At 47.3% G+C, this 26,805-nt stretch overlaps 4 protein-coding genes across 8 annotated transcripts in view; 2 read left to right on the plus strand and 2 right to left on the minus strand.

Annotated features, from left to right (window-relative positions):
- The first annotated feature begins 86 nt into the window (after positions 1-86).
- Positions 87-1,327, plus strand: LOC135399125 (transmembrane protein 17A-like). Its single transcript, XM_064630841.1, has 4 exons — positions 87-513; positions 573-676; positions 733-846; positions 903-1,327. The coding sequence occupies exons 1-4, from the start codon at positions 411-413 to the stop codon at positions 1,134-1,136; spliced, it is 555 nt and encodes a 184-aa protein (XP_064486911.1). The 5' UTR covers positions 87-410; the 3' UTR covers positions 1,137-1,327.
- Positions 1,165-5,185, minus strand: LOC135399124 (enoyl-CoA delta isomerase 2-like). Of its 2 annotated transcripts, none has more exons than XM_064630839.1 (10): positions 5,052-5,185; positions 4,901-4,985; positions 4,690-4,813; positions 4,478-4,576; positions 3,313-3,486; positions 3,061-3,242; positions 2,857-2,977; positions 2,314-2,403; positions 2,109-2,252; positions 1,165-1,618 (listed from the first exon to the last, which is right to left on the minus strand). In XM_064630839.1, exons 1-10 carry the CDS (start codon positions 5,113-5,115, stop codon positions 1,463-1,465), a joined length of 1,239 nt encoding a protein of 412 aa, XP_064486909.1. In that variant the 5' UTR covers positions 5,116-5,185; the 3' UTR covers positions 1,165-1,462. The 2 variants fall into 2 exon arrangements, with proteins under 2 accessions (XP_064486909.1, XP_064486910.1); XM_064630840.1 differs by having other exon boundaries at positions 4,901-4,989; positions 5,052-5,068.
- A 1,621-nt stretch (positions 5,186-6,806) lies between these two features.
- Positions 6,807-25,411, minus strand: LOC135399126 (dual specificity protein phosphatase 7-like). 4 transcript variants are annotated; one of them, XM_064630843.1, is made up of 4 exons: positions 24,842-25,411; positions 18,491-18,763; positions 17,863-18,054; positions 6,807-8,926 (listed from the first exon to the last, which is right to left on the minus strand). In XM_064630843.1, the coding sequence occupies exons 1-4, from the start codon at positions 25,227-25,229 to the stop codon at positions 8,568-8,570; spliced, it is 1,212 nt and encodes a 403-aa protein (XP_064486913.1). In that variant the 5' UTR covers positions 25,230-25,411; the 3' UTR covers positions 6,807-8,567. The 4 variants fall into 4 exon arrangements, with proteins under 4 accessions (XP_064486913.1, XP_064486914.1, XP_064486915.1 ...); XM_064630844.1 differs by having other exon boundaries at positions 18,491-18,760; positions 24,842-25,409; XM_064630845.1 differs by lacking the exon at positions 24,842-25,411 and adding an exon at positions 23,808-24,074.
- Positions 14,939-26,805, plus strand: part of LOC135399128 (chitinase-3-like protein 2) — a 49,911-nt gene continuing 38,044 nt past the window's right edge. Inside the window, exon 1 of the mRNA XM_064630848.1 lies at positions 14,939-14,961. The gene's annotated coding sequence lies outside the window, so the exon portion shown is untranslated. The remainder of the gene's footprint in view (positions 14,962-26,805) is intronic.

Here is a 26,805-nt window from a genome sequence, read left to right on the forward strand (position 1 = left end):
AGTGTGTTTGCTCCACCGAGATGCTTCGGACGGGTTTGGCGGCCTTTTCCACTCGTACCGCACGTAGCCACCCACACGCTGCTCAGGGAAAGCGACGAAGACATGATTTTGTTAACGCGTACGTTTAAAGCACGTGGCTTAAAAAGAGACGAAGCAATAGGTGCATACTTAAAGGCTATTTTTTTATTATTTTATTCGTCGAGGTTTTGTTTTACGTAGCTGGCTAGCTGGTGTCACGGCAGTTTCTATGGCAACTCAGAGTACACAGACTCATGCACAGACTAAACACTGAACTATAACTGAACTAACTAAACTACACAGCTCTCTCTGAAAGAGAAAGCAGAGTCATCTCCCTCCGCGAGGTTTCTCTGATCTGTCAAAGCACAGCGTAATCCTGGAAGACCTTCGTGATGTCTTCAGTAGGCAAGCTTGTAGAAAGTGTCACAGAATCGTTATTCCCTGGCGTTCTACAAAACCAAAAGAACAAGCCAAGCCTGCGGCCATTTCGCTTTGGTAACGGGCGATCGTGGGTTTTAACGGGTATAACTCTGGATTATTTTTTTTCGTTGCAGACGACGAAATACTGACCAATCTTCCACTGCAAATGCTAATTTTCTTCAACTCTTGCTATTCCCCACTTTGGGTCATAGCTAGAGTTCTTGCACTATACTTGAAAGTGAGTAGCTCACATCGTAGTACCTCTGCTCACGGCAGTAACAAATTTTTCTCCAGTACAGATACCTCGATGAAACTTACCAAGTCCTATGCAGTGCCATCCTCTTAATGATGACACTCGTTGAAGCACCAAGACTTTACCTCGGCCACCTCGGGAATCTCACAGAGGAGGTGCTGTCTCATATTATCGTCCAGTTCTGTGCTAACTGCCATTTATGGGATTCCAGATGCCTGCGCTGGCCGGTTTTTGGCTGCTAACCACCATCTTGCAGCTGCCACTGCTACTGTGGCTTGCATGTGGTACACCACTAGCTCTTCCCATTGAAAGAGCAATTGACGTGCCACAATTCGTTATCTTGCCAGTCGAAGTAATGCTGGGATTCTTTGTGGTGAGGAAAATCACGAGGCACCAGAGGAAGCAGTTCCTTGAACGCGTCAAGTCTAACACACACACAGAATGATGCATGATGCAAGAAAATACGCTTATCGGATCCTCAAGATTGCATTTATTTATGCCTTTCCAGTCCAGTCGATGTTTTAAGGAACAACTCTTACAATGGCCAACCAACATAGAAAAATTTGTATTGTGCACTTCACATATAAGGCACCTCACGAAGCAGTGTACAATTTATAAACAGCATTGTATAAGGAACCCGTTGAATATAAATCTCCCTCATATTGCTCGATAAGGTTCGTATGGAAATTAACCAATCTCGTACGTAAGTAGGACGGGTGACTATAACAGTTTTCAAGCTGGTGGTGTGTCCTCCCCCTACAGTTTCACACGTCAGAGCTTCCCCTTTCCCTTGAAAAAGTTCATCACGGCACCGAGAGCTTCGTCCGAGGTGAAGCGTTCGATGAGTCGATCACACTCGCGATTGTTGGCTGCGTGAAGGTCCGCTCTCACGACGTCCCTCAACAGCATCTTCGAGTACATCAATGACTGCAAAATTTTTTTACCAAAATTAAACACGTTTTTTTGTACAAAAAAAGCACAAATGTACGAGTAACATTTGTGAATAATCAACAGACCTGTAAAAATTTTCAGAAATAACTGAGTTACAATTACATTTTCATAAAGGTAGTTAAGCTACAGTAATTGAGTTATACAGAGTTACGTGCATTTAAATATATAATTTTTATGTATAACTTTACTCTTCCCTGAGGAATGCAGTACAGATATGGAAATGGTTACAAACCCATGCTTAGCAAAAACATAAGATTGCCTCCAGTGAGAAAGACCCTTTTCACATTCGAAGCATGCCGAATCGCATGCAAAGTAATTTTAAAAGGTAGCTCCAGAAAGGGACCAATCAGTTTTGCTCCACAGGCAACAGGGGAAAGAGGGAAAGTGGGGAGGCGCACAGGTAGCTGACCTACTTGCACAGTGTATGCAGATAACGTGCAATGGTAATCGGGGTTGCTGAACTCACGTTTGGTGGCAAGCCTGCCATCTTCTTCACCCGTTGTTCCGCCTCGTCCACAAATGAAGAGTGGGGCAATATGTCGGATACAAAGCCGCACAACTTGGCTTCTTCAGCGCTCAACTGCTTGTTCATCATCAGCACTTCTCCTGCCTGTTCGATACAATGCAGATATTTAATTATTGTTTCCTGTCTAGGGGCGCAAATTACGCACCCTAGCATTCCCCATGATGCGTGGAAATGTAAACGATGAGCAGCCTTCCGGACTCAGGCCCAAATTGGAAAACGGCGTCTGGAAGAAAGCCTGGAAGCAGAAGTGGCAAAAGTGTTAATGTAAGCCAGCCGTGCAACTGGCAAAGTTTCCAAGCACCAGCATCGAGAAAAAGCCATCTCAGCACTATGAGTAGCTTCATTAGTGAATAAGATTGGAATATGACACATTTTACCATTCAAAAAATTGAAGACAAACTCGGAAATGTTCTTATCAGTATCCACTACTAGAGCACAATGATAAAGCTAAAGATTTTGCACAACGCTGCTTACATGTCCAATGTTGCACATGTACATGAGCGCAGAAACATGTCCTTAAGCGAGGATATAATTGTAAAATAATCAATTTCACGAATATTCTAGTGATTCTGTGCTCTCATTCGTATCTTTCTGAAGCTCTTGAAACACTTGCAGGCCTTTAACTTAAAAACTAACATACATTAATGTTTGCTTTCTTACGTATGTTGTGAAAATATAGTGAACCAACCTTGTCCGAGGCATAGACCACGTCAAAAATCCCGAGGATCGTACACGCCACTCCGATCGCAGGCCCGTTCACAAGTGCCACCATAGGCTTTGGAAAGTCGATAAACGTTGAAACGTAAACCCTGCAGACAACCGTCATCAAAGTCTTCCATTCTGATGGCACAACTCATCCATTATAACAAACAGCACGGAATAGAATGCAAACCTAACAAGCTCTGCAGCGTCTTTAGCCAGGTCTTCTATGGTACGTCCAGTTTTAGCCATGTGTAGGAAATTCTCAAGGTCGTTGCCGCTCGAGAAGAAATCTCCAGTGCCAGTCAACACCAGAAGGTTTACATCTTCCCTTTCAGTCACTTCTTTGACCAGATCAATAATGCCCTGGTACATCTGCGTACACGAAATTAAACTGACACCATAACTTTTGGCTGTCAGTGCGGTATTCAGATTTCTTGCACACCTTAGACGTGATTGAATTCTTCTTGTCGGGTCTGTTGAAGCGAACGGTGAACACTTTATCTTGGATCGTGGCCACAATTCCATCTGGAACTGCAGACTTGAGCTCCATCGAGGCGGGTTCAAGAGGGCTCTTTAAGCCTTCTACGAGCGTTACGTACTGTTGTTCTGCTTCGGCCTAAACAGGAAACAAAAGCACACCAGGGAAACTTTACATCATGTATAGGAAGTTTTCACCTACGTCATATTGTGACGTGGCATGCTCGTAATCTCCTCCCACTGGTGGTCAATTTTCATGCTAGCGGCATTGAAAAATGACAAACTGCGCTACTTTTCAATGCGAGAACCATAGGTTCCATAAAAGAAAATGTGAGAACGACAATGACGAAGTGTCTTCGGGATAAAAGAAGGGTACGGACGTGGTTGGATTTCAAAGCTCCATTCAAGGCTTCGTTTTCGAGCAAATGCTAGATAATCTCGGCAGCTGCGCCGAAAAAGAGACCGCCACCATGGCAACACCACCTAGATACAGAAAGCCTGCGCGCTCGTCGACGTGACGTAACAATTAAGAGTCAGCCAATCAGGATCGTGCTTTCAACGGGTGTAGCCAATAACGAACGTGCTTTCAGTGGTCGTAGCCATGGAGAAGAACCACCGTCGTCTGCGAGGTGTGATTGAACGTCCCCGCGTACTGAATGGGAAAACTTGGAAATAAAGCGCAAAACAGTCTCAGTCTTTCTCAAAACTGATTTTCTGGAAAGTGTCTTGCATTTTTGTCTAAATATTTAGGCCTGCAGGCTCCAGGTGAGCCACAGTCATTTGCGGGCTCTTGAATTCGCAGAACGGTGAATCGCAGTAGCAGACGAAGTCTGACTCTTAATTGAAAGAGGGAGAGGAGGCAATGCACAGGCTTTCTCTATCTAGGTGGTGTTGACCATGGTGGCCAAACGCGTTCATTTGATATGATTTGGTAGCGTATTATTTATTTGGCCCAATACACTGCATTACCGCATTGTTCAGTCCATACTTTTATGGCAAGCAGTACTTTGATAATTTCTGAGTTACAGCATATGTGCACAAAATTATCATCTTTACTGCAAGCTGTGTTGAGCTCCACGTTTTACATTTTCTCATTAGCATCACCGGAAACGTTGTTGTGATTCACAAACCTGACTCAACGATCCCAGCTTGTTCCAAGCATCCCACTTGGCCCTTCCTACTAAGTCAAACACTCCAGGCCTTGACGCAGTGCACTTTCCCTCTGTGGCCTACATAGAATGTAAAACTTTCGTTGTACTTTCCTCGAGTCACACATAAGGAAGCTCACTGCTCTGCATCAACGTCAACTGTCGTCCGCTAAATGTGGTTGAGGCAGACGTACCTGTTTATAAAGTCCATACAGCGACAATTTGACGTCATTCGAAGGCTGTGTAGTGACACCTTTTAGATCTTCGACAGCTCGAGCGAAGCGCTCTGACGTTGATTTGAACCTATGTATCACGGCACTACGATGTGAAGAAAAAGACACCGTAAACAATTCTCAATGACGACCGACAACTGTTCCGGGGGCAAAGTGTGATCCGCTAATTCACCTGTAGCATCTAATGTTGGAGAGAAATTTGCTGCTCACAGAAAACATCACGACTTCCTTGTAGACTTTCCGCTTGATTTTCGTGCCTAATTACGGGAATGTTACGTTTTGAGACAATCTGTTTCAGGTATGGGGGCGCTAACAGTGCTTACGGGTTATCACGGGAACCAGAATCTCATTCACTACTCGACCCAAGATAGTCCGATGGTCCAACATGTAGGCCCTAGTCGTGGCCCTAGTGCCCTACCTTGTCGTTCATCCTTCCGGCGCTCACTGTACTCAAATCAGTAATCACAGCCACAGCCACAACGACATCGTGATGAATATATACAGAAACAAATGGGAGAAACCATGGAAGCAGACAGCCGATGATCGGTGGTGCAATGTGCAATGCAACCGCGAATGCAACCTGTCAATAGCAATATTAATATATGTGCATTGTTGATACGAATTTTTCGCCTTCGAAGTGCCGAGACAACACGAAAGCCTGTGTTGTGTTATTTGCGGCTTTGAAAACATGCGCAACGGTGGCGCCACAGGTATTAGCAGCACCATTAGCACCTCGCGCAGTTTCACGTGGCGCGTATTTTAAACTGTTTAGGGTCACATACTTTACGCATCAACGTAAAAGGGTGCACAGAACAAATTACCATTGCTAACTGTGACTACGGCGCGTGACCTGCGTCACTGCCGATTGTCTGTTTCTCTCTCTCTCTCGGCAGGAGAGTTGTAGTTGTGAGTAGCAGAGTTGTTGCTCTGTCGGTACTTTCGTTTTTCCACACTGCGGTTAGTACTCGAAATTGTTCTCGCATTTGTATAGCTTATTCTGTTTACCATCTTGGTCCAGAAGTCATGAGATTATCGGTTATCGGCCTGCAGTGGATAAAAGGCTAAACCTTCCCATACTCCGCTTCACGTTGGAAGACTGCCAGCTGCTCTGGTGAGGAGACGGGGGGCCTTACGTCACGTTTCTCAAAACTAGAAATTAATTCTGTCACACTATGATGTCATGTGTAAAAAAGAAAAACTATTTTGGCGGAAAACTATGTGAGACACAAATTTAATGACATAAATTGTGTAGGATTCTGAGGATTTATTCTGTAGTGGCACTTGGCGAACTGATTGAATGCATACGCGTTCTGGCTCATTTGATATCGTCCTTGCAAGATCACAAGCTTCACGGGCCTGCTTCATGTGTGTGTGGGCAATGTGATGAAAAATGGCGACCCCGCCACGTGATTTTCTTCCGTCTAATTTACCAATTCGTAGACAGGTGAAAGAATGGAAACGCCTCTTCGATGTTGTCCCCTGACGATTCATTCGCAGAGGAAGGAAAGGGCCCAAAACATGCACTTGTAGGATTACAGTCAACTGGTTTGTTTAATAATAATTTAATAATGGGGATATTTATTTGGCTGGGGGCAAATTAGAAGTACCCTTAATTAGTTCTTGGTAGTCGTGTTTCACATAGAGCAGATATTACTAAATTATATTACGTATTAAAAGAAGCAGATGTGTGAGAACCATGATGTAGACATATTTGCTCCATATATATATATATATTTTTTTTTTTTTTTTTTTTTCAATGTTCTGTTCTAACTTCTTAGTTTGTTGCATGTTACTTTGTCACGGCAGACTCTATGTATTCTACCCAATGTAATCACCTGTTTGTGTTTGATGCTCGTAATAGCTATCAGTGAAAAATTATGGCCTGCGTTGCTGTCAGTATAATATTAAAAACGATAAAAAAGAACAGAGAGAGGTTATCGCTTTTAATATGGATCACCAACCAGCCCGGATTTTACTTTATTTCAGTATTTTTCACTATAACTCGCGCACTTTCACATTCTTTGCAGGTGAATGTGATGAAAATGCGCTGGATCAGTAAATAAAGGGAACAGACAGTGTGCAAGAAAATGTCTTTTATGACAACAAAGCGAGGGAAAAAATGTCTCAATGTTTTTGTCTAACAAGTGTAACATCATTTCAAGTACTATAATTGCACAGCAATTTGTCCAATCAATGGAACAACACAATTGCAGTTGGACATTCGGAGTGTAGGTTGCCAACAAAAACACAACTATAAGAAGAGGCAGGCAGGGAGTAAACACCAAATACAACGGAACAATTCTTGCTGCCAATTAAAAACTGTACAGGAATATTTACAAATGTGCACACGTAAGTATATGTATCATATGCTTTGAATGGGTTCCACACGGGTACGGAGATCATTTGGCAAAAAGGTGCGGGTCCTACTGCTTTGTTCACGTAGTAGCTTCTCTCTTGGTGAACACATTTTCTCGTGAGCCGCATTGATGAGGTCCCTCAAAATTGCACAAAATAAAAGCATTTCTTCCGACACGTACGCAAAAACAGGCTTAGGCACTGACGTTCTTTGGGAGCAAAGCCCCCCAAACATTCTTTAACTTCTTCCTATGTACAACCACACTGTGTGCACCCTCGGTAAAACAGATAACTCCCGTCCTAGTGGATCTACCTGCAAAGACCTTGCAGCAATACATGAGCGGATATCTGTGTGTGAATGAATAGCAGTAGAACGATCTCAGTGTGTCGGGTGAACATGTTATGGTTCCTAAGATTTTTGGCACGGGCAGGAATGGCACCACTAAAAATCTAAGTATCGCGTAACGCTTCCTATGCAGTGATATCCCTACGAGTGATCCTAACAAAATGTTTTTTTTTTAATGAATCGCACGATCTTGTCTTCTCGGAGCAGGTCAAAGGTGTTCAAAATACTTTAGATATGTACAGCTGCTTTCTAAGTTGGCACGCCTTGAACCACCATATCTTTTTTTTTTCTGTGGCCATAAAACTGCGACAGTGTCGAAAGTGGAGAGCTACAAGCACTTATGGGACTAAAAAAAAAAAAAAAAGTCCAGATCAATCAGCCTCCTTCGTAACTCACATTGGTAAGTAGGTTTCAAAACATGATGCATCACTGGGGAACGTGGCACAATGCTCATGCTTCGGTTCTTTCCGAGCTGTGACGGCCGTCACTGTTTTTAAGTTCGTTAACCTTTGGAATGTATAGAACATATTAAGGATCAACGTGAACAGTTAAAAATAATGTCTGGACCACTTGTAAATCGCAGGTCCTGGAGGCACAAGCTTGGAGCATTGCGTCCGTTTGTTGAACATTTCATCCTTCATCGGGGGAATGTCAGCACGGTTCAATGAGGTGTTCAGAATACTGCTCTAAAAAGTCAAATGCTTGTATCTCAATTTGCGCGAGCATACTCGCTCTGACTACCACAGGCTAGCCAGCACGAGAGGCACGAGACTATTTCACGTGTTCTGCGACATCCGAAATTACGTAAAGGAGTGTGTTGGGACTGTGTAACAGTGCTGGAATCCCAATCCTACACAACTTGGAAGATAGCATCGAAATACATCGCAGGTCAGATGAACCTGCCCGGACGTCACTTCTGCACCCAAAACATCCCGGGAACGCCCCTGACAACCAAAGTCCCATGCACCGGCACGGCCCTATTGCGCGTCGTACAATCTTGCATGGCTCGCGTTTTCAAAAACGATATTCGTTCCGCGCTTCCGCGATCTCATTGGCGCTCCTCTTCCTCCTCGAGAGAGGGCACCGCGGCGCTGGCAGCGAAGTCAAAATGGCGGCCGCCAGCGCCGCTGCTCATCTGCTATGTCCACCTATCCAAGTCTATGCCGGAATCGGGGGTCGTCCTGGTGGGTGACGTGAAGTGAAGAGTTCGGCACCGGCAAGACGTGGGTCTGACGATACCTTCGTCACTCGAGGCAGGGCTGCCACCGCAGAAACAGTGGGAAGGCTTGAGATTGAGCAGGTTTTCGAAGTCCAGTAGCTGGCCGAGGAAATTGAAGTTGGGGGCTATGTTCGCCTTGCGCTTCTTGACGAAGTCGTACGCGTCATTGAGGGGCATCTTGTGTTTCTGCATCAGGTAGGCCAGTGTGACAGTCACCGATCGGGAGACTCCGGCCAGGCAGTGAACCAGGACACCCACTCGCTTTTGTCGCGCTTCGTCTGGAATGAAGATATCGAGGAAAGCGTTAGTACATTTCCCTATGTCGGAGTGGCAAAAATGACTTTCATTTCATGAAAATAATCGACAAACACAAGACGAAGAGTGGGTGAAAAGTCTGCCAGCACACAGCCAGTGGTGGTACTGAAATGGCGGGCGCCCTCTCCCGACACGCACGCGTAGAAGCACGTGCGCCTGCTCCACCTCCCGCAAACGTGCGTCTCAAGGAATGCGCCGCCTGTGAAGTGAACTTCACCACACCACCCTTAGACCAGTGTCATCCGACTGAAGAAGACCTATGCCAGATGCCTCGTCTACGCCCTCCCCTGCGTAGCCTACTGAGTCGCAGTTCATTTAGTCGCAGCTCGCAGCAGACGATTTCAAATACAGCAAGCCCGAGCCAGTGGCTGTCCGTGCGACTCCTGACTGCTTGTTTCCATAGCCACGGCCGCCAAAAGTACGGCTGTGATTGGCACTTTTGACGACTACGTCACGTCTAGGGCTCAGACCCCCGGATCATGAAATCCCGTGATTTCGGGATAATAAATTTCGGCTTTCTTGATAATAAATACTAGGCGGTGTGAAGTCACTTTAGGATTCAAGTAGCCCTTCACCGAAAAATAGCATTTGCAACCCGAAACCGAACAACATATGACAAAGGTTTTAGCTGCCGACTCATGTGAAACGCGCTAGCCGTGCCCCCATAACAGCCCTCACGTTACAGCTCCTACGAAATCAGAAGGAATCTTCCGATGCATAAGGCTACACAATATATTGCAGAATCTCTCTCTCTTCTGTTTATCCTCACGAATATGTTTGAAAGTGAAAAGAGAAAATGGAGACAGTCTTTTCAGAAAACTAGACCCGGCTGCTCCGGACGAGAACAGGACAGATACTGTGGACTAATAAAAGGGGAGAAGTGCAAAACGCACCATCCCATGTGTTCTCACACGCGACATTTCTCAGAATACTCCAGCGGAAGACGCGAAAAGCATAATTGATTTTAGCTGCAGCGAAAGTACAAGTGCTGAACGTCATGTCTTCTCGTGCACGGCTAACGACGAGAAGATATTCCGTAGCAGACGACAAGAAGAGACTCACTGGAACCGCAAAGTCGATATTCCAGCACGGTGTTGGTGCTAATACAATACGCGGCGAAACGTTTGCCCGGTGACAACTTCGTTTTCTCTTTTTTTTTTTTTCTTCCACTAGAATGTTCCGTGAGGATGACGCGCTGTATCACAATTTATGGTAAGGTGGATACAGTCCTAAACTGCATCCTGGGGATAGTGAAAAAGAAAAAAAAATCTGATCCCATCCCGGGATCCGTATTTAGAAATCCGGAAATCCCGGGATTGTAAAAACGGCTCGGGTTTCCGAACCCTAGCCACGTCGTATGGCTTCCCTTCTTAGGTACCGAAGTGAAGTCAGATTTTTGATTGCTTTTGCATGGCCTTTGCTTTGATTATAGTATAAGTAAAATAAGCGTCCAATTCATAGAATCTGCTGCGTCCGACATACTAAATGATATCAACGTCGTTATGTGAGACAATCATTCTGATCCATATCTGACTATTCTATCGATTATGTTGAAGCAATGCGCTTCATTCCACATATTAATGTCCGCCAGTACAGAGCGTGCTGTATGGGGTGACTGCGATTTACCCAGACGCCCCCCCCCCCCCCACACACACACACACACTTTTGCAACTAACCCCCGTGTGCTTGCGATCAGCGATTTCCCCAGAAATTCACTGCGGGGGGGGGGGGGGGGGTATGCTTGGTGAAGGTTCCGCTTAAGGAATTTTTCTTAGACACGGAAAGGATCGTGGCGCAATGGTGACATCTCTGCACAGCTTTCCCGTTTTATTTGTACAGGTTATTACGTTAGAACACAGTACATTCGAATACAGATTCATTATGAACGGCATTTCAACATTAAGATGCATAATCACACGACCGACAAAGAAAAAAAGACTAGCACCTTGTCTCACGAAGCTCAATGAATACCTAGCACACAGATTAGACAAATGCATGGTACGATCATCTGCATGACTGTGGTCCTACAGCCCAAGTTTGACAGTACAGGATGTAATTCGCTGCGCCGGACTCTCTACCAGAACGTGTTTGTGGCCGAGCTGGGTGGGGTCACCTGAGAAATTTCGGGGGGGGGGGTGCAAGAATGCAGGGAGGTGTAGGGAAATCCCTGCCTTTTTTTTTTTTTTCAATAAACATATTCCCCACCCCTCCCCCTGCTTGCGATTCTGGATAAACGATTGCTGCAAATACACGCACAATCATGCGCCTACCATACTTTGTCCTAATACTCCGAAGCACGCTCACAAAAAACTGGAATGTGCAAAATATACGCATGCACATGTGCACGGATTCGCATTGCTGTTTTCCTCGAAAAAAGCGCAGGTCTCTGCTCCATTCGTGTGTGGGAATTATCCCAGCTAGGAGCACGCGGAGACGAGTGTGGACGTGGAGGCTGTGAACGAACGAATGAAGGTTTATTCACGCGCCGAAGCGTGCGCGAGATCAGCTGCCTAACCTAATCGTTGTTTCGCTCCAATCCCGGCATCCTCGTATGTGCAAGCATTACTCACCATGCAGCGCGTATTAAAGCTGAACAACTATTCAGGGTCACCCGCATGAACACAACCTGCGTCATCGTACGCCGTCACGCCTTGCCTCAGCGTTGAATAAGTCAGCACGTATTTCCAGTGATAAGCCGTTTTCTCGAAATACGCATCATCAAATATGAACAGCCACCCTGTTTAACTTCTCCGCGGTGCCGCGCAGCTCCCTATAAACCCTTTTCCATGTCCGTATATATTCCATTACTGGCTGCGCAAAACCGCATTCAACAGGTGCATCGATTTTTCGGCCGCGGCAACTCTCGGTGGAATCGTGTTCCTGTTTTTAGCCTCCGACTCGTGACGACAGATGCGACGGAAGGCTGCATTTGATAACTGCCGATAAACTGAAATGCTGCAGCGCGGCTTTTAAACAGGTCGTGCAGAAACTTCGCGGACTGGGGGCATACAGGGAACAAAACAGGGAATTTCAAAACTGTTTTTTGCTCGGTTCGCAGTCACAATAGCGTTTATACGAGGTTATACTAAATATATAGTAGCTTCGATTATCAGTGCACTGAATGGCAAACTGCCTGAGGTGCGATACATTCATAAAGAATCAGAAAGCCGCGAACTCTGGAAAACCTTGGTACTACCCAGGTGTTTCCTGAGTTCATCTCTTGGGCATCGGCATTTTCGATTATATACGGAGAGCCATTTCTTTTTTTCTTTTTTTTTTTTGGGGGGGGGGGGCGCACACTATAATAAGAATGACCGCCGCCGAATCAAACTTGACGGAGCGATACAGAAATATCCCCGCCAACGCTCGAGAGAAGCCGTAGTGAATATGCGAACTCAACCATTTTTAAAGCCTACGCAGCAAATTCTCTCAAAATCGGCCTCAACTGTGGATGCTGCTCTGGCAACATCAGCACGCTCCTCCGCTCACCATGGCAACCACTGAGCCTTCTGCAAGCAAGCACGACCGACGAGGAAGCGCTGTTTTATTTCTTTGCTCCTCCCGTCTATTTTGGCGTCACGCAACGACATAGAGCAACATAAAAGAAAGGAATATCCAGTTAAAAATACAAAGAAAACCGAACCAGATAGAGAGCGGAGAGTGAAAACTGCGGCAATTGCTTTCTTGCTGTATCGAAATGCTCGAAAGCAGACGACACGGAATGCTCGCTTCGGCTTGATTCCGCTTGATTCGGATAGGCGCGCGCATCAAAGTGGACGTGCATACAAAGAGTGTTTGCGTAAGTGCGTGCTTGACATTTGCAAAGGCCATTGGTCGCGTGCTCGCGGATCGGGTTTTGAAGGGAACCTGAGCGTGGCTTGGTGACCTTCTAAAGGTGAACACAAAGCGGCTATTCGACCGATGTAAGCCGACTTCGTAAGTGGTGTCGGTTTGAGTTAAGACCGGTGTTGCGTAATAGCTCGACTCGTGCAATTCAAGTGGTATTGTTGAAACGCTTTGACTCTCAAAGAACAAGTGGCATGTGAGGACACTCAAAGGTTTCGAGATTGGGAAGGAAGACGAGACGTAGAGAGATGGAGTGGTGGAAAAGGTTTGCGTGTCGCAGGTGCAAAAATGAAGTGAGTGACAAGGGGTGTAAAAAAAAAAAAAAAAGGGGCAAGCTGTACTGCCCTCCTTTAGATTTCGTTGGCTCGCCTAGACCCTGAATGTTATATACTTGAGTACGAAACGAAACGTACTCTCACCTGCAAGAAACACTCCATCCATCCCTTTAAAGCTTCTAAAGCTCTCCATGAAAACGGCCTTTTAAAACCGGTCTGCCTACCTGCATCTCAGCATGCACCCAGAGCCCGCACACTCAACAAAACATAACAGTACTCTCTCTCTCTCCTTCTGTTCCTTCAGGATTCTCCCCACCTCGATATCGGAGCTGCGTCACCTATTTACGACGCGATACCCCCAGCCCGACATACCCTTCAATTCGAACAGCATCTAAAGGTCAAATCCCCGCCACCTCCGGTTGCCTAGCAGTCCTTCCCCCCTTTTGTTATCATTATTGCTACGAAAAATCTCCCCACCGACCGACACGCCACCACCTGGCAGTACTTTTAAAGATATCGCTTGCCCTCGCTGTCCTTTGTGGATGCCTCCACGTGGGGGACGACCACCGAGGAAAGAAATCAAGAAAATATCGACGGAATAACGGAGGCACGCGAAGAGACCGTGGGAAAACTTCGCGGCTGCGTTTCGAACACCCCCCCTTCCTTCGAAAAAATCCCCTCCCCCACTTCCTGTTGCTTTTTTATCTTCTTTTTTTTTACTATTTCAATGCCCCCACGTTCCTCGCTTCTTGGTCTAGAAAGGCAGCACGCAGGTACAACAAGAAAAAGAAAATGGGTGCGCCTGAAAAAAAAAAAAGTAAAAATGAAAGCATTAGTGCGTATTCCTGGTAATTTTGGGGATGCATATATGTGATGGTGCAGCTTCTCTGGGCGGCAACATGTTGTCGGAAAGTGTAGAATGCAGGAAGCGAAGGAAGGAGAAGTTGTTTTGGAAAGACATGGAGGGGGGGGGAGTGTCACCGGAAGTTGCCGGAATTTTGAGCGTGACGCAATGCGTTGCGAGCGGAAGTGAGGTGGGGAAAACATCAAGGGGGGAGGGGGGATGTGTTGCACGACCTGCACGCAGTACTCGACTCCGATGCAAGAGGAAATTGATTGAAATTGATGGAAAATTGTCCTGTCTTGTCGTTGTGTTCCCCTGCCTCGGGTTTTTCTTCGGTTTTTCTTTTCAAGGTGTTATAGAAAGATATTCGCGGTAAAAAAAAAATTGTGAGTATTTGGGGAATGCAGGTTCACACTGCGTCTACCGTCGTTTATTCCACAATTACTTTGTATCGTCTACGACAGCTACGTGTCATTATACCGTAAACGTCTGCCGTGGAATCCCGTTAGCAGCACCGCCTGGACCACCAGGGATGTGCCGAAGCGAGACTTTTCTTTAAAAAGGGGCATGTTTCTACGCATTGTTCTGCTAGACCTCCTGGAGAGGCAAGACTACTTCGAAAACGAGTCTCCCTTTTTATTGACACAAGCGTTCGGGCAGTTCGATGGCTCCGAAACCTACTGATCTCGCTGAGGGATCTTTCAAGTTGAGACGGATTTTGAAAGCAGAAGTGCTTCCTGTAACAGAAGCAGCCATACACAGTGTTGGTCGCCTCTTTGAAAGAAAAAAGAAAAAAAAAGAGAGGCACTCAAACATCCGGTTTCCCACGTAGATAGCCTCGCCGGATGTACGCGACGCTCGGGCGGTACACACTCGTCCCTAGTCTGGTGGGCTTGTGTCCGGTCGCCGTTGTATACTCTAATAAACCGGAAGTCCGCTTTACGACCCATTATTATCGGCTTTAAAAAAGAACTCGCGCAGGAAGTGACGCAACACGGATCCTGTGACTTTCGAGACGAGAGGAGGAACACGAGTGAGTGGCAATAATTCTTCTTTGAGTCTGATGGAAACGACACGCGACTCAAAAGTTTGCTCTCGAAACACTGCATCTTGCATTTTCGACCCAACTTCACGTTCGGCATACACAGGCAGTGACTTATCCACACGCATCCCAAAATGTTTGGTGGCACCCCCTTGCCTTTCCTTCCTGCAGAGATTTTTGCTGCACCCCCTCCTTAGACACCCCCAACGCCCCTCTAAAAATCTTACAACACCCCCCTCAAACACTTGCTAAAAAATAAATAATCAACAGCAAAAAATGATCTGAAAATGTCCAAAAACAGCAAGTGCGGTGGGTCCAATGATTTACCCATATCCTCCTCCCCCACCCTACAACCCCCTAACACCCCCGAAATCTGGAGGAGACCCCCTAAAATTTTGTGAGATTGTGCACTATTTCGTCAAAAGCATGTGAATATACCCCCTTGCGGAGCCTAACACACCCCCAGGACGAAATTCTGGGTAAACCATACTGGGTGTGTCAACCCCCCCCCCCCCCCCATGAATTTCGAACACTCCACCCACCCAGAGATTAAAATCCTGCACCAAATCCTGCTTTCCTGTGCACCCCATTACAGGAGTGGGGCTTTCGTGTTTGAGCTTTAGATACACGTCAGCAATGACACATAAAGCTGTTACAACGTAACTGTAATTATCAAACCCCCGCACCATTTTTTGCCACACCCCGTGATCGCTATTCTGAATAAACCATCGTACCCAGGGGGCTTTCTGAACTCCCCATGAACACCCTCCACAAAGATCTTACAAAACCAACTCCCCCCCCCCCAAAAAAAAATAAAATAAAATAAAATAAAGACATCCGCCAGAAAAGCCCGCGAATCTCCGGGTATATCGCATGCACCTATCGTACAACGGTTACACTGCATCGAGGCTCGCGAATACAGCACATGCAACGTGTACAGCGTGTTTGCCAGTTTCCGCGGCAATGCGTCTCGTGTTTCGGGAAGGACGGTGCTGTTGAACCCAGATCACATCTGTGTTCTATAAAAACAGATCTCCTGTATGGGCGACGCACTGTCTCGGAGCCTGCGTCACTCGGCGGCGCACGCGGAAACCCTTCTCTCTGCAGTGCCCGCTAAAACATGGCTCGAAGTGTCTGCGACACGAGTGGGCAGAAGACAAGTGTTTCTGCTCCTCAGTTTTCTACTGCGATTCCTGCGTATACTGCGAAAATAGCAGATGACAACCTGTAGGAGTAGCAGACGATAGCCCGACCTGTCGTCTGCTATGGAATAACTTTTTGCCTGAGCTGCAAGATACTACCCGTTGTTAGAAGAGCACGAAAAGATATGACGCTGAGCCCTTGCGCTATGACGTTTTACGCATCTTCCGTCGGAATATTCTGGTGGTCGATGTGATACGCAATGCCAGCATCTAGTGCCGCCCCACGTAATAAAACCAAACATTAAACGGCAGCAATATTCCGCGTGCCGCAAACTCATGCGGGCACCGTTCGCTTATGTTTTTCGGACAGTTATCGTGAACACCTTCTGATCGACTATATACTCACTCCGTGCGCACGACCTTCAACAGAGCTCTCAGACAGGGAGACTAATGCGATTATTATTATCATCATTTATTTATTTATTTGCCTTCAGGTGTCGCTACAAAGCCGGTTGTTTTTATAGCAAAATTTCCTATAATCATTTGCAAGATATATGAAGGCAGAATGACGTAGTTAGGCGTTGTAGCAATATATGGAACAGTACCTGCACCCTGTATCCCCATCAAAGCTCTAAAATGGCATCGAACAGTTCTCGAATGTGTCCAAACATTCCGAGGTTCAATACACAGAAGGATCGACTTCGAGCTTTGCGGTTGGAAAATACCGTACGGTGCACACAATTGCGCAGCAAGCTCGCTCGTAGCTTCTGTTCGTTACCGAGAGTACCTGTCATTGCAGCGCAACATAGATTCCACCTTGTGCGCACGCACCCAGTGAAACGCTTATTCAGGCAAGAACACGTCTTCAGATGCACCACGGCAACGGTCATGTCCTTGCTCACGGAGTAAGGCCTCTTTCGTGAATGAAAAAAAATGCAATCTGTACGCGTGGGCAGGTGCAGTTTAGCTGCGTCCTTGTGTAGGCCGTTTCCGGGAAACTAGCTAGCCGCCCGTTCACCGCTTCAGCAGCTACGAGCGAACGCCAACAACAACTCTCTCCTCCAAGCGCGCTTTATCGCCTACACGCCAGGCTCGCGTAGGCGGGCGTCCACTTTTTCAAGCCGTTTCTCGACCTGTTTCCTCCACTAATGGCTTGTTTTTCGGTGTACCTTTCTGGTGTTGAGGTTGGGCACAAAGCGCGCGCGCGCGCGCGCGTACATTGCGTTACTGCGGCGGTGCATATGCCGGAGGCGGGACTCGTTGAGGCTTTGTTTGCACGTTTTAGACTTCTCCGTTCTTTACGGGAAAATGCAATATCAAAATTCCCAAAACTATACTTCGGGACGAGCTAACTCATACGTAGGTAATCTCCGCCCAAAAATTTAAAAACATCCGTGATTGGCTTGGGCGAGCGCATGACAATGTAGCGCGCCTGCATGCTTCAAACTGTTGCTTATGCACTGATCACGCTGAGAGAGAAACACCTCGTCGGAAACGACGTAATTGCCGCATATTTGCGTGTTTTTAAAGGAAACACATAAAACATTCGCGTCAACAAAACATGTCAATCGGTTTCCCCGCCATCCGCTCGTATGTCCGGACTACATTATCCGCTGGCGGAGATATACCTCTGTGACTGTAGATCTTACGTTGACGCGGAGTATAATAGGTGTTATACCAAAGCTCACGTGCATAAACAGTTTATAGATGGTCAAATTACGGCAACGAAGCTTATGAGGACGTGTCTTACCTATGAAGGCTATGGCTTGCGGAAAAAAGCTGGATAGGTTCTGCGACCAGTGGTCCTCGATGGGAATCTTCATGTACTTGATGCCCCGGTCGAGACCCTCGAAGGCGTTGGCAAGGTTGTGCGTCACGTTGAGAACATAGCGGATATTGTTGCGCTCCAAGGCCTCAAGATCCGTCGAGTTCTCTTCGTTCCCTACACGTTGGACAGAGAAAACAATCCTTGAGTTCTTCCACATACTGGACGAAATATCTCTCAATATCTGTACTTATTCGTGTAGACATCCCCGCGGAATATTACAGTGGAACAAAATGCGGCCACGTTATGTTAGCAAAAAGTGTTACGTTGACCATCCGCGCAGTACCGGAATATCAGCATTGGCGTACTGCGAACATAGCAGATGACAACCTGTAGAAGTAGCAGACGACACCCCGACCTGTCGTCTGCTATGGAATATCTTGTAGCTGAGCCGCAAGATACTACACGTTGAGAACGAAGAGATGACGTTGAGCCCTCGTGCTATGACGTTTTACGCATCTTCCGTCGGAATATTCTGGGGAATGTCCACTCGCGTGAATACACGGTGTACGCACTGGTGTGTAGGGTATGTTAGGGGGGGAGGAATACTCACCGAGGAAAAGAAAGGGTATGATCTGGACGGGAAAAGGAGGATCAGCAGCCCCGCTAGGGCTGTCGTCGCGAGCCAGGCCGCTGTCGCAGCGGTCCTCGACGTCTCCCGTTACGAGAGGGTCGAGCGGCACCACGGAGATGCGGAGGGTCTCCAGGCCCAGGAGGGCGGCAGCAGAAGTCGGGGTGGAAGAGCCTAGGACATCACCAGACCCGTCGTTGGTCCCGGATTCGCACCATTCAGGGCAGCGGGAACGGAACTCGGCGAACCCGCCTGCTGGAACAACAAACCACAACCCTCATTACTCACCCATGCTCCTGCTATAGCGTACGCTCAATTTCCTTGACAAAGTCAATGGCAAACTGCCAGCCTCTCCCATGCACTTTGTCTTTCAGTGGCACTTGTTCTCTTCTGAATGGTTGTACGTTTTTCCTCATCATTCTTGATGGTTCGAAAGCCAATGTGAAACCCAATCTGACACCGCACGTTCCTTCAACTCGGAAGCGAGCCGGAAACCCAATGCGCGATTGCGGCGTCAAAGCACGTTTGCGCAACGCACGAGAAACAACAAAGTCCGAGCTGCGATAAAATGAGATGCTCGCGTATCGTTATCACGCATCGCATCGGAAACGCGCAATCATTTGAATCCTTTTTGTGCACAGCGGGCGTCGAAGTCCGCATAGCAACAAATCACCACGTGCGTGTGTGTGTTTGTACTGCATGAGGGGAGGAGGGTTCAGCCTGAGAAGGTCTTTGTGAAGTAGCACCCTCTCATTTGGTTCTACATACGGGTGTGAATGTGTGAGCTGTGGCCCATGTTCCGCAGATAAGTTTTGAACTGCTTTATTTTCCTAAAACAAAAGGCTTACTCAATCTGTTTCGATGTCTACTTCCTTTTGCTGTGAGGGGCACAGTTTTCACTGCTTCCGCCACCTTTGGCTTCCTAACAATTTCCTATTTCCGCTTTCTGATACGATCACCACTCTCGACCATAAGCCACGCCACTAAAGAGCACACCCATTCATAAATCTCCGCACGCGGATAAACAGATCCGAGCATGTAAAAACGGGACGTATATCTCCGATCAAGGCTCACTCGAAATCTCCATGGCAACATGCACCGAAATTTGCGCCTTTAGCCTAGCCATAGCCAAGGACTGTCATTTCTACTCGATGCAAAGGGGGAAGCCACCAATATCACCATCATCAACCACAACAAGAACAACCACCCAAGAATACGGAGTTCTCTCGGACAAACCCTTCCTCCTTATTGATATTCAGGCGTACACGGCGTCTATATCATCCAATCTCGCTTTCACATTCCTATGCAAACCCCGTTAAAAGTAAAAACGCGCTCCTTTTTTTTCTCTTTTTTCATTTAAAAATCGTGCACGGCGTAGCCCCACAGACATATCACGCTCCGGGATGAAAAGGAAATGGAGTGCGTGATCCTGACCACTACTTTTGCTTCACCAAATCGCGCGCTTTATATTTATCCCAAGCAAGATGAAGCCCCCCCCCCCCCCCCCCCCAACACACACACACACCAAACACGAAAAACACTAAAACAGGAGTGAGGGGAGGAGGGGCGTCTCCTATGTGAGAAGGCGCTCAAGGACATCGGAAAATGCTCGCTGCTGCTGGCCAAAGCTTCTTGGCTCACTTTGGTGGTGGTTCGTACGGCGTAAGGGGAGGGGGGCATCGCCCTGCTTCCAAGGGGGGAATGGTTCGAGAAGGCAAAGAGCAAATGTGAGGGGTTCAAGGAAGCACGGGGGTGGGGGGGTTGCAACCTGCTCAGCAACTTGTACGCGAGGAGGGGAGAGGGATTGAAGGGTGAGGTATATTTATAGTGCATTTCTGAAGAGCGAGAGGAAGATATTTGTTGTATGTATGTGTGTGTCTGTGGCGCAAAGTTTGTTGGCGCTCGTTGGGGAGGGGAGTGGGGGGCTGCTTGATGAATATGAGGGAGTGTTGCGGTGGTGTATAGCCCGAGATTGTTGTTTCAGGTGTGGAGGCTTTCCGTAATGTTCGGGGTTTTATCGGATTGTGAGGGGAGCGAGCGGAGAGCAGGTGGAGAGAGGTTTTAGTTTTCTGGTGAATGCTCCGGAACTGAATACGCCGTTTAAACGCAATTCGTAACTATCGAGTCAAAATCACAGCGTTAAAATGCTGTGAATGCATCTCGTTTTTCTTTTCTTTTTTCGCCACATAATTTATATTTTGTTCTGCCCGATCCACATGCATTCCTCACGGGCGTGATTAAAATGCGGCGTCAGAAGTCAAACGACTGGCAAGAAACAAAGCAGACGACGACTAGCAGACGGCACCGAATTAACGCTTGCGGCATCTCCTTCCATACCACATCTTCCGTGCGACGCAACAATAAGGGTTTCTTGAAGGGCAACGTTAATGATAGAGGCTTCTCGTAACGAACTTCTGCAAGATAAATACCGCGATAGAACGGAAACAATGGCGAGACGGAAGCTGCCATTGTCAAGAAGCAGCGTCTTTGCGACACAGCTTTCTGTTTCCGCAAACTGAGATCATTAGCTGAGAATTTTCTCATCAGTTATCGCATGAAAGGAAGACGACAAAGACAATTTCATTTTGGTTCTCAAAGGAAATAAATGTCGTCCGCTAATAAACGGACACCTGTCCTGGTTGCCAGACTCTTCCTATCAGTGTCGGCCCCTGTTGTGTATATATCCGGCTGATTACGTCACGGTGAGAGGAGCTATGAAGTGGAGTTTGTGCACCAAAGGAAGTGATGCCTCGGAGGGACCGTATCGGTGCTGTCACATCCGGTTGGTTCGACGATATGAGACAAAAATGAGCTTCCCTGATACGATAAGGAGTTTGTGAACGATACCACATACCAGCGACACTAAAGAGGGTTCAACTGTCGTTGTAGTAGTTTGTCAAATGAATGCACATTCAGTTTTTATACACGACAAGTTTTAGCAATTTGATACATAATCGTCATTTTCACCGACAATTTTGAAGTGACGAAAATTTCCCAACGATCACGCACGAGGAATGAGACGCAGACGTGTCTTCTGCTAACTCACCTGCCAACGCATGGCTGGCCCTCGATTTAGCCACGATTAAACCGTATAAAAACAGCCACCATCCTGGTCAATTTAAAAGTCCGTAGACATAACAAGCGAGCCAGTGTACATCCTCTTCTTGCAGCCTTCGGGGAAGCCATGGAGGAAGGAAACACAGGAGCGGCCCTTCCAAGTTTTTGCCATGGGGACGGGCGTGCCAGCATCGCATTGCACTCTGGGATGCTCCTGTCTACCATGTGACCGCTCACCTGACCCCAAGAGCATGCGCAGGCCGGCTCCCTAAGCAGACGACGGCAGGAGTCGTGATTGCAGCTCAGCTCAGACGCCTGCCTTGTACGCAAGCTTGTACGTGATGAGCGCCGCGCGTCCATTTTTATTTGTGTGTGTTCGGAGGTTTACTCTTGGTTTACCCTTCTACTGCAAGACCGGTCACGGTCTGCAGGACAAGCAGGCAGTACCAGAAACATCATTCGTAGCAGTGAAGTTTGTGTGACGACGTGGCCACGTTTTGTGTTTGTTGCTGAAGTGGTAAAGCATGCCAATAATCAAACTTATACAACAATGAAGGAAATCAGATGAATCTGCAGCTGTAGCACAGCGCTAGCTTGCAAACGAACGATTCAAGATGACTCTCTCACAGACACGGATACGAAACAAACCGATCAAGTACGTACTTACGAATGAAACGTTATTCCCGTGATAGAGCTGCTTTCTGTTGAACGACAGCCGCAACCGCGGTAAGAGCACGTTAACAAAATGTTGTTTCCGCAATGGTGCTCACATTTTAAGAATAAAAGACTTTAGAAAAGCATAAAAGCACGGAAAGCAGCGCGAGCAACAAAGCGTTGCTAAACCGAAACTTTAGAGAGGATCACGTGGTGGACAGGAAGTAATGGCGGTTTTGACAGGGGCGACCGCCAGAGGGGTCCCACGGAAATCTGTTCGAAACGGCCGCTCCTGTGTTTCCTTCCTCCATGGGGGAAGCGAGCCAAAAATATGAGCCGACCCTTGCTCTCCTCCGGAAGCTTCCCCTCTCCACTTCCGGAGACACTCCCCTCCCTTGCTCTGGCAGGCACAGGCAGGCGGCGCAGGCGGCAATTACGAGCACGTGACAGTCAACTGAGTGGCCACCAGTGCTGTAAAGCTCATGCTGAGCTCTTTAAAGAAAAGGAAAGGAAAGAAAGCGATGAGAAACGGAAAGATAGAATCGCGGCCAGTTGAATAAATTAGGTCTTCTATATGGGAGTGTTTGTTGGGCAGGCAGTTTTGTGGTCCTCGCTGAAGTGCTTTACTTTTGTGGGAGGTTGTTATGCGTACAAGACATAGATTACAGGAGAGAAGAGGAGGAGATGGTGGTGGTAGCATTTTGTGCTCCAGTTTATAGGCATGCCACACGCATTCGTGCATTTTGTGCTGCGTGGAACCAGTATTGAATATGTTTCATATTTATATTGGTGCGTCTGTTTGAGGGCAGGTTTTCGTGACAATTACGGTCAGTAACAACAACAACTATAAAAAGATTTTGGGTAGCACCCACCTGTTTGTATTGCAAAATAGACGGGCACACAGTACAAGAAGGACTGTGGCAGCACACGCTATATAATGGCAGCTACAAGTGTGAGGAAGGCGTTATAAGTGACCCACTGATGCGTCGAATGGTTTGAGGACGGAAATCGTCTGTGCATAAACTTCCACACAATACCCTCAACTAGATTCCACATTTGTTTGAAGTCAGTGAAATAGGAAAAGAGCTCGTAAATACAGAACTGTGCCTTATTTATGTTTAATATATCATGCATCCGGTTCAAGAGTATCTATTACACGGATCTCATCCCAAGTACTACAACAGCAACAAAACGCATAGAGGCCCCAGTTTTTTTGTCGCGGAGTTTATATATAGAGAAGTTTTATTCATTAGAGGTTACGGATTCGTGTGTATCGTTTAGAATGAATGCCTCCCGCCTCCATATAGGTCCCCGTGAGCGCCTTCGCCGCTAAACACACACAAAGAGAGAGAGAGAGAAAAGAGCGACGTCAATTCCACAAAAGACTCAGAAAATACAATAGGTTTCAGAGCGTTTGTAAGATTCTGCACAACCATTCGGCATAACCTTCACGAAGTTTTCCACACTGTCCCACGCAATAACCCACACTTGGTCGTAACACGTAACACCCTCATCATTTAAGTGCCGCTATGCTAAACGTGCTTTCCCTATCAGCCCCCGTTTCAGTCACCTACAGCTTATTACCTACCTCCAGGCAACCTTGGCGTCCTTACGAGCCGTGTCGTTGGCTTGTTCCGCCGTTCACGGCGAGTTGCATTGAGCACTATATCTCGCTTCACTTCGTCCGAGGAATTCGGACCAAAATCGATAGCGCTCAGCGTGACGAATATTTTAGAAGCGGTCATCGTTGTAGCGGAACAGTTACTATGAAGTTCGAAAGCATCGGAATAATCAGCGTGTAGAAACAGTCGGGCCATCGGAAGCAGCTTGATATCTTTACTGCTCAAAAGCTTAACAGTTCTGAGTTCGACCCGACGAAAGTCAAGATGAAGTCATTTCAAGGTATACGTACTGACGAGACATGGATGGCAGACGACATCCACTAAAAGCAGACGAGGTGTCGTCTGCTATCACAAATACGATACGAGCTTTCGCCTCACGCAGACGAAATGTTCTGCTTGGATGACAAAGCCGTCAATACACACACGCAACGGTGCGAAGACAAGTAACTTCAGTGAAGGGGAGCAGCATAATAGCAAAATCGGGTCAAACGCAACACGCAATTTAATGAACGGTTTCCATTATCGTACCGTTTTGCCGTCTATTGACAATTCTGTCGACTAAAGAATGGCGAAAGCACGGTCGCTGCACCTGTTACTCCACGCCAATAACAAACTATGTCAATGCTGGACTCGGCCCTATAAAAATGCCAATCGCTTGGTATCGTCGAATACAAGAGCAACACTACTTTACATAGACAGTCATCCGTTTTACGACCTGCCAGTCAGTAAATTCAAGGTTACCGTCCACAAAAAACATCTTTCCGTTCGGTGAGAAATACTGCATATAGCATTTACCTCGCATGAGGTGCGAATTGTCAATGAAACATTCGCGTAAATTCAACAGATTCTACTATGCTATAAGTGTTATAGTCACTGCCATTACCAAGACATGAGCCGTGTACGGTGGCTTGGCTTATCACCGGAAAGAGGGCGGTGGGCGATAACGCGCACTGCTGTTAAACAAATGGAAAAATTCGCAGACTTTGTCTGGTAAACGTACCTTGGAGAGAATAAACTTCACATCCGTCTTGCCTGAGTCGCTGTAACAATACATTGGATACTTGTCCCTCCGAGTCTAGTCCCTCGGAGTCATACAGTACGATAGGCACAGTGCGGTATCGGCTCTTGAACCACTCACGGTACCTCGGTTCGCGCACCACGCTTGATACGCACAACTTGCCGTCAGCCAGGCGGCGTAACATAAGCACCGAGGCAGGTAGGCTGACGCCCAGGGCTCCTCGGACACGGCTCCGAGCGAAAGCGTCGGGCGAGCGGCAATCGAGAACCAACAACTCGACCGTGGGGTCGCGTATGCGACATACCACCCACTCCGGTGGCACGATCGTCGAACTGCCGCTCATTTCTGCACTGTAATCCAAAGAAGGCATGGCGACGCGTCGTTGCTCAGTCGGATCACCATTGGGGTACCTCAATCCCGTTGCTCAAAAGCCGGGAACGCACGAGAGCTTCGCAGCAAATCCGCCATTTCACAGACGCTCGCCTTTCCTTTGGCGCTGGGAAGCAGACGGCAGCACGGAAAGGAGCAGCAGACGACGACGGAGTCGAGCTACCAATCGCATCGCAGGCGCTCGTTTCGGGAAGCCGGCTATTGGATAGCTTGGTCGTGATGTCACTACTGCGCACGAGAGAGAGATTCTCCGCATCCTCCCACAACATGGCGATGTCGTGTAGGCGTTCGCTTCGCTTCGCCGAAGTCAGTATCTTGTCGCCCGCGTTTGTTTGTAAAGCCGCTATTTTTTAGAGAAAGCGTCGAAAATAGGTATTCGGCTTCACGTGCTTCACAAGGAAATATTATCTTTAATTCTAAGGCGCGGCTGTGCGGATGATCTTGAGGAGGTACGAGTTCCCGTCATCCTTTGCGCCGCGCGCCGCAGTGTGGCGCTAGACATCAATGGGGTTCGCTTCTCTCTCGTCAATGAACGAGTAAAAGCGCTTGCAGGAAGCCATTCAAGGTACTGCGCTGGAAGAAAATAGAACGGACAGAGTTAAAAATTTTCTCTTTCCCAACCGCTTGCTCAAAGTGCCTTGCACGAACACACGTTCTTCCACTGTCACACCGACAGACGATTAAAGCCGAGAGCCGGAAGGCAAGCAGTGCTACCATACGATAAGAAGGTCGCACAATACAAACGAACTTTGTTGCCTTTCTTTTTTCTCGTCAGGTATGAATGAACGGACATTTTGCCCACTGATAAGCGACTGAATGAATGCGTGGATTCCAAATTGAGAACACAGCTCCAGATAAGCCGTTTTCTATCAGTCTATCTTGACACATGACAACTACTACCATCCATAAAGGTAGATAAGACTACAGAGATAAAACGCAATCAGTTGCTATGACGGAACAAAACCCGCTAGGAATGTTCAAACGAACATGCCAACTGCGTCGGATGATTTCGATCTCTCGTCCATACCCGTTGGCGACATTTGTCATAGAATGTTGTTTACGCCACGTACTTTTCCTACCACGGTTACCAGAATGAGTTGCAAATGGACGTTCTCACAACCGGAAGCGGATGCGCCACGTCAAAATCGCCTGCGGTGATACGCTTGGCGTAGTGTGCGATTGCGACGCTCTCATCCGCGATTCCGCAGCTCAACGAACGTGGCGACGGATACACAACGTACAATGTGCCGAAGCCTACGCATATACCTCGTGCATTATTAATGGCATTCCGATAACGTTTTCAGCGGCACGAAAGGCGGTACGATAGGTTACGTCATTGGCGGCGCGTTTGATGACGCGCGACAACGGCGGTAACTGAAGATGTACAGCTTCTTGGACGGTTTAGTCGAGGAAAGATACGGGTTGGTTAACCTACGTCTAAAAAAAATCGTGCCTGGACTATTGCCAAAATGTGTAAAGCGGGCTTCCCCACATCAAGAGTGGACGTGCAGGGAAGCTCGCTTTGTGCAAACTGCGCGGTTCGGAAGAAATCTACT

The sequence above is a fragment of the Ornithodoros turicata genome, chromosome 6 (assembly GCF_037126465.1).
Source record: "Ornithodoros turicata isolate Travis chromosome 6, ASM3712646v1, whole genome shotgun sequence".
NCBI classification, from domain to species: domain Eukaryota; kingdom Metazoa; phylum Arthropoda; class Arachnida; order Ixodida; family Argasidae; genus Ornithodoros; species Ornithodoros turicata.